The following is an 11,173-nucleotide window of genomic DNA, read 5'->3' on the forward strand; positions in this document are numbered from 1 at the left end:
GTGGCTTGTTGTGAATGCACTCAAATATCAAGTCATTATCAGGTTATGTAAACTGCGTTCTAATACTCAACGTAGAAGGATTTGTCTTAATGTACAGTATATGAAAGTGATGCTATGAAAAGGATTATTTCACGTTATCAAGCTCACTGTGACTGACAAATCATTGCCTATTACTGTAATTAAAAAGAGCATATGAAACATTGTTTTTCATGAGGCCTACCTGTGCACCTTCCTTTAAGCACCTCTGTTTGAACACCTCTCCTGTCCTTGATCCATACCACATACAGCCATTTGCGGATCTTTTCAGTGTCCATGTGAAAGATAGTTATTGCGAGGATGGAACATTTGTTGACTTCAATTTTTTTTTTTAACACCCATGTAAAATGAAGGCCTGCAAAGCTTACAGATTTACGTCTAATAGCATGAGATGAAAGTAGACACACATCAGAGTGTGCGATATGAAGATATAGTCAGTGGACATTCTGAACCTTGTTTGAGGTCAGTAGGTCACATGACCAAGGAGCTATTGAAATTCGACATTTTGAAAAATTCATGTAAAACCATGTGACATAAAAATTGACAAACTAAAGGGTGTGCAATGTGTAAGGCCACTGAGTGGACATTCTGAACCTTGTTTGAAGTCACTAGGTCACATGACCAAGGAGCTATTGAAATTCTACATGTTGAAAAAAATCATGTAAAACCATGTGAGATACAAATGGACAAACTAAAGGATGTGCAATGTGTAGGCCCACAGAGTGGACATTCTGAACCTTGTTTGAAGTCACTAGGTCACATGACCAAGGAGCTATTGAAATTCTACATTTGGAAAAATTAATGTAAAACCATGTGAGATGAAAATGGTCAAACTAAAGGGTGTGCAATATAGAAGGGTAGTCAGTGTACATTCTGAACCTTGTTTGAAGTCACTAGGTCACATGACCAAGGAGCTATTGAAATTTGAATGTAAAAAAGGTTTGTACTTTGTTTACGCTCCCGAACTAATTCAATTTGGAATACAAAATGTTGCTCACATTTGCACATGTTTATTAGCTTTGGAAAGCCAATTAATGTCCAAATCGTGAAAATAAGATCTGTGCAATGTTGTGCGCAATTTTTTACAACATAATGACACTTATTTGGAGTCTGTGGCTCAAGTGGTTTGAAAGCTATTGAGGTTTGAAAGCGCGAATATCCGTCGAATATCCTACTTGAAACTGGCTTTACCTCGGTTGATTGGGTTGTAAAAAGTGATCCTGGATCACCCCATGGAACCACTTGCAAATGTGAAATTATTTCCCACATCTTTGGTATTTAAGTTCAGACCAATCAATACGTTTAACTCTTACTTTAGACATTTTTCTCCCTGTTAACAAAAAAATATATACCGGTAGGTCCCTATAATTAACTGCTATATTTTTTTTATGAATCCTTGGGACGTCCCAACCCTGAACCTAACCATTTTAAATGTCAACTTCAAAGAAGTAGCGACGTCCCAAGGATCACAGATAGGACGGACCGTTCTATCACGTAACCACAGTAAGTGGAAGTCTTCTCATTTTTAGCGAAAGATGGCGGCGTTGGTGGGTGAGTGATGTTATGGCTAATATGCAATGTTCCCAAGTTACTGCGACATATCATTCTGCTAAATATCCGACTTATTTATCCCACTAACATTACAGTATTTCCTATGCCACCTGATTAATGTATTATCTAGGTTTTGTCATTGTATGCTTCCACCATCGGTTGTAATCACTGACCTTGCTATCTAGCTATAACTAGCTAGATGCTATATCTGGCATAAATCTGAACAGAAACGGCTCTGGCTAGGCTAACTAGCTAACGTTAGCTAGCCAGTGAGAAAATGTTTGTTTGTAAATAGCTAACTAGCACGCGTGGAACGTTAAGTTCCTCAGTCAGACATGCAGTGTGATCAACCTCTTAGCTAATGGTCATCTAATGGCAAATACATGTTAATATTTATATAAGCAAATACTTGATTCAAGTCAGTTTGACTAAGTTACAACTAGCCATATCACAAACGTCTGTTTGTTATGCCACTCAAGAAATGCGCATTGACTGCCAGTCAGTGGGTTTCCACTAGTTACTACAGCCACACATGTCAATATTGTCTATCGTAATGATTCATTCAAACAAAAATACGCTTTTTGGTCGTGATTTTGGGTTAGGCTGTGGTAACAAATGACAACCTGTGCAGTAACGTTATCCCCCCAGTAAATTGTGTTAGCTAGAGAGTTTGGTGTGGCGTAATGATTTAATTGCATTTGTTGAAATCTAGCTATGCTTTTTTTGTATTTTCTTAGCAGTCCCTCGCCTCGCCGCGTTTGGTAATGTTTCATCAAGGTAAGGATGCTTTTTAAAGTTTAATCTGATATTATTTATGAACGCTTATCTGCTGTCTCTGGCAGTCTGGTTTTAATTAATCACCTTATCAAGTGCGTAATTTGTCCAAGACAGGTCTGGCATTTACTATAGTTAGCAACATAGAGGTTCTTTCTGTTTTGGAAGCACCAGTAGTCTACATTAAATATGTTTGCTCCATTTGTTATAGTTTAGAGTATTGTGTTATTTCTGTGCAGTGCCATTGTGCTTGTGTTGATGGCCAGTAAGTCAGTCAATCAATCAACTTTATTTTATAAACCTCTTTTACATCAGCAGTTATCACAAAGTTGTCAGTGCCAATCCAATCTTGGTCTTTTTTACCATACAGACCCATTTCAGTATTTGCGATACAACAGAGGTCGCTACACCACATTGCTAAAAGCGACAATGCTACAAGGTAATGGAAATTCAGTGAACATCTGAATTTGTCAAGAACTATAAAGAAGATTTGCTCGAGTACTTAATATTCCCTTTCCCTCCAGTGTGGTTCCAGTCAGAGAGAAAAGCACAGCGGTAGCTGCTGCCAAGCCCGCTGCAGTAGCAAGCAGCAAGGGAGAATATGTCATCACTAAACTGGATGATCTGGTGAACTGGGCACGCAGAGTAAGTTAGGGCTCAGATTCAATGCCACACAATATCTCTGTTTTGCAGTGGCATATGGTACCTTTTGTATGTTTTGAGTGTCAATTTGGCTTTTATAAAACTTTTATCAAACTCCAAAAGAGTTTTTGTAAATGTTTTTGTCCCCAATTTCGTGGTATCCAATTGGTAGTTAGTCTTGTCTCATCGCTGCAACTCCCGTACGGACTCGGGAGAGGTGAAGTTCGAGAGCCGTGCGTCCACCGAAACCCAGCCAGGCCGCACTGCTTCTTGACACAATGCCCACTTAACCCGGAAGTCAGCCACAGCAATGTATCGGAGGAAACACAGTACACCTGGTGACCATGTCAGCGTGCACTGTGCCCGGCCCGCCACAGGAATCACTAGTGCGCGATGGGACAAGGACCTCCCTGCTGCCAAACCCTTCCCTAACCCGCACGACGCTGGGCTAATTGTGCGCTGCCCCATGGGTCTCCCGGTTGCGGCCGGCTGCGACAGAGCCTGGACTCGAACCCAGAATATCTAGTGGCACAGCTAGCACTGCGATGTAGTGCCTTAGACCACTGCCACACTCGTGAGGCCCATCCACATCCTTCTTTACTTCTCTTTGTAATCTACTAAACATACAGTATGTGGTCAGCTGGCTGTCAGTCAAGGAACTGTCAAAATGATTAAACTAACTACAGAGGGAAGCATAGTCTGGTTTCACTTTTTCCATATTGAGTCCCCTTTGCTGGGGGAAAATTAAGAAGTTGTCTCTGACTCCTGTAATTCCATTTAATTTGAAGTAAAATTCCAGCCAATGCTGTCACAAATAATACTTTTTGGGGGGGTCATTCCTCTAAACCAGGTATTCCCAAACTGGGGCAATAATAAATAAAAAATCATAGTAATAATTATTCACATTTTCAAACAGTACATTTTATATTTTCAAACGGTGCTATATTTGGATGAGTTTCTTTTCTTTCTTGCCTGAGTAGATTTGTTTCACTGCCAAAAATAAAATTAAACCAGTGAACTAATGTTCTGCGAAATAACAACACAATGTCAAATACAGGTAGCCTAGTCAAATAATTAAAATCCAATCACATTAACCGTTACTCTCTCGCAGACATTTATAAACAAAACATGACAATTTGAAAAATAAGCCACAGGAGTGTTTTGGGCGAGAATAAAGACTAACTTGTGTATTTTCTGCATTATGCAATGATATGGGCAGTAACCATGTAACGCTTTTACAACATACGTGTAGAAGTGTACTGGTTATCAGGGGGCTTGCATGATGATGAGTTTCTCACACGACTGGCCTAGCTGGATGATGTTTATTCTCGCCTGAATGATCTGAATCTAGGATTACAGTGACTTCGCAACTATATTCAATCTGCCGGACAACATTGAGGCTATGATTAAGAAGTTGGAGCTATTTTCTGTCTGCATTAACAAGGACAACACACAGGTCTTCCCATCATTGTATGATTTATTTTTTTGTGTGTGCAAATTAATTCAAGTCTACGGACAATGTCAAATGTGATATAGCGACGCACCTGACTGAGTGAGCTGGGTGCGCAATTACACAGGTGCTTTCCCGAAACGGACGACACAAACGATTGGATTCGTTATCCCTTTTGTGCCCTGCCTCCAATCCACTTACCGATATCTGAACAAGAGAGCCTCACTGAAATTGCAACATGCGATTCTGTGAAAATTTAATCAGAAGCCACTGCCAGATTTCTGGATTGGGCTGCGCTCAGTTTCTTGACTTGGAAATTCGCGCTAAGACACTGATGCCCTTTGCAACCACGTATCTATGTGAGAGTGGATTCTCGGCCCTCACTAGCATGATAACTAAATACAGGCACAGACTGTGTGTGGGAAATTATTTAAGACTGAGACTCTCCAATACAAGCCAACATTGCAGAGTTATGTGCATCCTTTCAAGCACACCCTTCTCATTAACCTGTGGGGAGTTATTCACAATAAGGTTTAATACATAAGATGGCTAAATAAAGAAAAATTATAGATTTATTATTATTTGTGCCCTGGTCCTATAAAAGCTCTGTCACTTCCCACAAGCCGGGTTGTGACGACAACTCGCACTCATTCTTATGTTTAAATGTATCATATAGTGTGTGTGTGTGGCAGGCTTACAATGATGGCAAAAAACAACATTTGAGTGTGCTGACCCTGGTGCTAGAGATACGCAGCTGGAGTTTGAATGTTTGAAGGGGTACGGGACTATAAAAAGTTTGAGAACCATTGGTCTAAATGTTATTCCTTGACCTTTCCTTTTCACCTTTCTCAAGATGAGTTGAGGATTGTTAGGAAGAGTTAGGGAAAAAGATTGACTGACTGAATGATCTTTGTTCAGTTAGGTTAACAAAACAATTGATCTAATCTGTTTTTGTGGATTTCTACATTAGAGCTCCCTGTGGCCCATGACCTTTGGCCTGGCATGCTGTGCGGTTGAGATGATGCACATGGCGGCTCCTCGATACGACATGGACCGGTTCGGAGTGGTGTTCAGAGCCAGCCCCAGACAGGCCGACGTCATGATTGTGGCAGGCACCTTGACCAACAAGATGGCCCCCGCTCTGCGCAAGGTATTTGACTGAAGTTTCTTTGGAGAAAGGAGTTCTGCATTTGCTTGAAATCAAGTTAGTCTTTTATTGACTATGAATTCAACATGCTTATTTTCCCATAGGTTTATGACCAGATGCCTGAGCCAAGATATGTAATTTCCATGGGCAGGTAAAATTTTGTCCTAATATTAGGTTCAAGCAGAAAGATTTTAGTGGTTGTCTAGTTTGAAATGGATCACATGATGTCCTTAACTTTTTCATTTAAGAATGCCTGATTGTTGAATATAAAGATTACTGCCAACCGATTGGGATTTAATTCCCCAAACTGTTTTAGCATTACACACAGTGCTTTTACAGTGTCTGTTGATGTTTTTCATATTCAGCTGTTAGTTGAGCCACACTGTATCTTATTACTCTGTCCTTATTAAGCTGTGCCAATGGGGGTGGCTACTACCACTACTCTTACGCCGTGGTCCGAGGGTGTGACCGCATCGTACCAGTGGACATATACGTTCCAGGTATGTATCATTCTGTAATTTGTATTTTATTTTTTTACTCTTATAAAACACATTTGTTCTGGCCCTGATATACAGTGCCTTCAGAAAGTATTCACACCGCTTGTCCTGAATACAAAAGTGTATTCGTTGGGCAAATCTAGCACAACGCATCACTGAGTACCACTCTTCAAATTTTCAAGCATGATGGTGGCTGTATCATGTTATGGGTATGCTTGTCATCTGCAAGGACTAGGGAGTTTTAGGAGAAAAATTAACAGAATAGAGCTAAGCACAGGCAAAATCCTAAACTTGGTTCAGTCTGCTTTCCAACAGACACTGGGAGATAAATGCAGGCAAACCTAAATCTGTTTTACCTCATTTCTACCAGCATGTCACGTGCAACCAGAGGAAAAATTACTCTAGACCAACTTTACTCCACACAGACGCATACAAAGCTCTCCCAAGCCCTCCGTTTGGCAAATCTGACCATTATTCTATCCTCCTGATTCCTGCTTACAAGCAAAAACTAAAGCAGGAAATACCAGTGAGTCGCTCAATAAGGAAGTGGTCAGATGAAGCGGATGCAACGCTACATGACTGTTTTGCTAGCACAGACTGGAATATGTTCTGGGGTTCGTGCAATGACATTGAGGAGTATACCATCTCAGTCACCGGCTTCATCAATATGTGCATCGACGACGTCGTCCCCACAGTGATCGCACGTACATATCCCAACCAGGAGACATGGATTACAGGCAACATCCGCACTGAGCTAAAGGCTAGAGCTGCCTATTTCAAGGAACTGGACACTAATCCAGACGCTTATAAGAAATCCCGCTATGCCCTCATATCGAACCATCAAACAGGCAAAGCATCAATACAGGACTGAGATTGAATCCTACTACCCCGGCTCTGACGCTCGTCGGATGTGGCAGGGCTTGCACTACTATTATGGACTACAAAGGGAAGCACAGCCGCGAGCTGCCCAGTGACGCGAGCTTACCAGACGGGCTAAATGCCTCTTATGCTCGCTTCGAGGCAAGCAACACTGAAGCATGCATGAAAGGACCAGCTGTTCCGGACGACTGTGATCATGCTCTCCGTAGCCAATGTGAGCAAGACCTTTTTAAACAGGTCAACATTCACAAGGCCGCGGGGCCAGATGGATTACCAGGATGTGTACTCGGCGCATGAGCGGTCCAACTGGCAAGTGTCTTCACTGACGTTTTCAACCTCTCCCTGACTGAGTCTGTAATGCATAGGTTTCAAGCAGACCACCATAGTCCCTGTGCCCAAGGAAGCGAAGGTAACCTGCCTAAATGACTACCGCCCCGTAGCACTCACGTCGGTAGCCATGAAGTGCTTTGAAAGGCTGGTCATGGCTCACATCAACACCGTTATCCCAGAAACCCTAGACCCACTCCAATTTGCATACCGCACCAACAGATCCACCGATGATTCAATCGCACAAAAGGAACACCTATGTGAGAATGCTATTCATTGACTACAGCTCAGCGTTCAACACCATAGTGCCCACAAAGCTCATCACTAAGCTAAGGACACTGGGACTAAACACCTCCCTCGGCAACTGGATCAGGACATCCTGACAGGCTGCCCCCAGGTGGTAAGGGTGGGTAACAACACATCTGCCACACTGATCCTCAACACCGGGGCTCCTCAGGGGTGCGTGCTTAGTCCCATGCTGTACTCCCTGTTCACCCACGACTGTGTGGCCAAGCATGACTCCAACACCACCATTTTTAAGTTTGCTGATGACACAACGGTGTATGCCTGATCACCGACAACGATGAGGCAGCCTATAGGGAGGAGGTCCGATACCTGGCAGTGTGGTCCCAGGACAACAACCTCTCCCTCAACGTGAGCAAGAAAAAAAAAAAAAAGGAGCTGATCGTGGACTACAGGAAAAGATGGGCCGAACACGCCCCAATTCACATCTATATGACTGTAGTGGAGCCGGTCGAGAGTTTCATGTTCCTTCGTGTCCCCATCACCAACAAACTATCATGGTCCAAACACACCAAGACAGACGTGAAGAGGGCATGACAAAGCCTATTCTCCCTCAGGAGACTGAAAAGATTTGGCTTGGGTCCCCAGATTCTCAAAGTTATACAGCTGCACCATCGGGAGCATCCTGACCGGTTGCTTCACCGCCTGGTATGGCAACTGCTCTACAGAAGGTAGTGTGTACGGCCCAGTACATAACTGGGGCCAAGCTTCCTGCCATCCAGGACCTATATACTGGGCAGTGTCAGAGGAAGGCCCAAAAAATTGTCAGACTCCAGTCACCCAAGTCATAGGCTGTTCTCTCTGCTACCGCACGGCAAGCGGTACCGGAGCGCCAAGTCGAGGTCCAAAAGGCTTCTTAACAGCTTCTACCCCCCCCCCCCCAAGTCATAAGATTGAACAATTAATCAAATGGCCATCCGGATAATTTACATTGATCCCCACCCCACTTTGTTTTTACACTCCTGCTACTCGCTGTTTATTATCTATGCATAGTCACTTTACCTCTACCTACATGTACAAATGACCTTGACGAACCTGTACCCCCGCACATTGACTCGGTACTTGTACCACCTGTATATAGCCTTATTTTATTGTTCGTTTTTATTCTTTTTTTAAACTTTAATTTGTTTAAACTCTTTAACTGCATTGTTGGTTAAGGGCTTGTAAGTAAGCATTTCATGGTAAGGTCTACACCTGTTGTAAATAAAATGTTCATTTGATTTGAAATTCAACTTTCAGCAGGGCCATTACCTAAAACACAAGGCCATATATACACTGGAGTTTCTTACCAAGATGACATTGAATGTTCCTGAGTGGCCTAGTTAGATTTTCAAGCAGATTTAAGTAAAAAAATGTATGTCAGGACATGAAAATGGCTGTCTAGCAATGATCAGCAACCAGCTTGAAGAGTTTAAAAAATAATAATGGGGGAAAATTGTACAATCCAGGTGTGCAAAGTTCTTAGACTTACCCAGAAAGACTCAGAGCTGTAATTGCTGCCGCAAGTGATTCTAACATGTATTGACACAGGGGGTTGAATACTTATCTAATCAAGATATAGTGTTTTATTTTCCATTTATTTATTTTTTTGAATTTTACTTCCACTTTGACATTGGTGAAGATCGTTGACAAAGATTTACAATTAAATCCATTTTAATCCAATTTTGTAACACAACTAAATGTGGAAAAAGTCCAGGGGTGTGAATAGTTTCTGAAGGCACTGTATGATCAGCAATGTGGAAAAGAAACAAATCACAATAATAGCTCTGAAGATCATCTTATTTACCTTTTTTTATTATTATTTTTATAGAAAACATTTCACTCTAAGTGACTGTTTTACTTGTCCTCCCATAGGCTGCCCACCCACAGCAGAGGCCCTTCTCTACGGGACGCTACAGTTGCAAAAGAAAATAAAGAGAGAGAAGAAAATGAGGATTTGGTATCGCAAGTGAAATGATGTACGTCTGGCTTTTTGTAAATGTTGTATTTATTGGTGGTCTGATCAGCCAGTAAACCGGTTGGCAATATCCTCAGGAATCACTCTGGGTTGAGCTCTAGCACATCTCTGCAGAAACAATAAAGGAATTTCTTGTCATTTGTATCACTGTTCTTGGCCTTGCACAGATTATGATACTGGCAGGGATTTAAATACATTTATCAATAATCATTTTAACTGAGCATTTTAAACATTATGTTCATTACTATGTAGATGGAAGTCACCTCAGTTTTCTTTAGTAGTCCATTAGTTTTTGTTATGTATGTTGGTGTACTCCTTTGTTTGAAGACTTTCTATGTGTGTATATTCTGAACCAGTAGATGGTGTACTTGGCACCCCAAAAAATTCTGAGTTTAGACATTTACTTCTATTAGCTCTGGGTCTACCAAAGAGAGAGTAGAGTACCTTTTTGAAATACTCCTAAATGTTTCCTTTCTTCCTTGAAGTAATCACTGACCTGACATTGAATTGGTATAAGCATGCTTTCTTTTTGCAGTGCTTTGACCAATTATGTCTTCACTGTTTACTTAAGAGTAAATGTGGATGGATACAATTTAAGAGTATTGTCTCAGGGCCAGTCTTTGGTTCTACTCACCAAAATTCAATCCCAAATTGACCCCGGCCCTGTATGCACTTGTGTACATCTTAGACAATTGGAAAGTAGCAATAGGGGTGCTATTCCACCTAGCCGATCAGGAAGCAGGGTGTAGCTGTTCATATTTTATAGGAAAGTTGAAAGGTGTAAACCGTTTTAACATATTTGCACAAAGAGGCACCCTTTGGATGTAACTTATAGTGACAAATCACACAATCTACATTAAAAAAATATATATCTATAAATCACCCTCTAAATCTGCAAGAAATGTAGCATGCATCATAAATACAATTTATGTATTTTCTCAGTGTTTTCAGTAACTCATCTCACTAGGCTTAAGGATTTGTGACCCAATAGTAAATGTGTATAGATTGAGTTAAATTCTTGTGAGAGATCTGCTATGACGGTTGGCCAATATTCAACGGTCCTACTGTTCTCAATTTTCTATGAAAAAAAACATAGTTTGGGGAAGATATGACTAACACTTATCTACCAGCTACAATGAGATCGGCAATGTGCCATGACAACTTATCAATTAATGATTAACAAGTTCTAACCAGATAGGGACTTTTCCCATCTCTTTTCTTAAAGCTCCCATGCAGTCCGTTTAAAGCATCACTGTATGTCTAATAAATGACTTTATTTAATGAAATGCTCAGTCTAATCATGTGGGCGTACATGCACAGCCCTGATTGTCGGATAGGACCGTCTCAACTCTAGAGCCCTCAAACTCAACTCTGGACCTCGAAGCCAGTTCCACTGCATTTTTTACATTGTTCACCTCTAATCAGACTGATTTAAACCTTGGACACCAGGTGGGTGCAATTCTTTTTTTATTTAAGTAGGCAAGTCAGTTAAGAACAAATTCTTATTTACAATGACGGCCTAGGAAGAGTGGGTTAACTGCCTTGTTCAGGGGCAGAACGACAGATTTTTACCTTGTCAGATTGGGGATTTGATCTAGCAACCTTTCAGT

General features: G+C 41.4%; 1 protein-coding gene across 2 annotated transcripts; it reads left to right on the forward strand.

Moving 5' to 3' along the window:
* The first annotated feature begins 1,519 nt into the window (after positions 1 to 1,519).
* On the forward strand, positions 1,520 to 9,701 carry ndufs7 (NADH:ubiquinone oxidoreductase core subunit S7). Of its 2 annotated transcripts, none has more exons than XM_039000939.1 (8): positions 1,520 to 1,587; positions 2,325 to 2,364; positions 2,732 to 2,800; positions 2,886 to 3,006; positions 5,424 to 5,603; positions 5,705 to 5,751; positions 6,012 to 6,100; positions 9,461 to 9,701. In XM_039000939.1, exons 1-8 carry the CDS (start codon positions 1,572 to 1,574, stop codon positions 9,556 to 9,558), a joined length of 660 nt encoding a protein of 219 aa, XP_038856867.1. In that variant the 5' UTR covers positions 1,520 to 1,571; the 3' UTR covers positions 9,559 to 9,701. The 2 variants fall into 2 exon arrangements, with proteins under 2 accessions (XP_038856867.1, XP_038856868.1); XM_039000940.1 differs by having other exon boundaries at positions 1,529 to 1,587; positions 2,328 to 2,364.
* Positions 9,702 to 11,173: the final 1,472 nt, after the last annotated feature.

The sequence above is a fragment of the Salvelinus namaycush genome, chromosome 9 (assembly GCF_016432855.1).
Source record: "Salvelinus namaycush isolate Seneca chromosome 9, SaNama_1.0, whole genome shotgun sequence".
In the NCBI taxonomy this organism is placed as follows: Eukaryota; Metazoa; Chordata; class Actinopteri; order Salmoniformes; family Salmonidae; genus Salvelinus; species Salvelinus namaycush.

What these genes read in the sequence shown, in the direction of transcription:
- ndufs7 (XM_039000939.1), top strand. An exon ending in TGGTGAACTGGGCACGCAGA is followed by an intron (nt 3,007 to 5,423) that starts GTAAGTTAGGGC and finishes TTTCTACATTAG; the next exon opens with AGCTCCCTGTGGCCCATGAC. An exon ending in TGGCCCCCGCTCTGCGCAAG is followed by an intron (nt 5,604 to 5,704) that starts GTATTTGACTGA and finishes ATTTTCCCATAG; the next exon opens with GTTTATGACCAGATGCCTGA.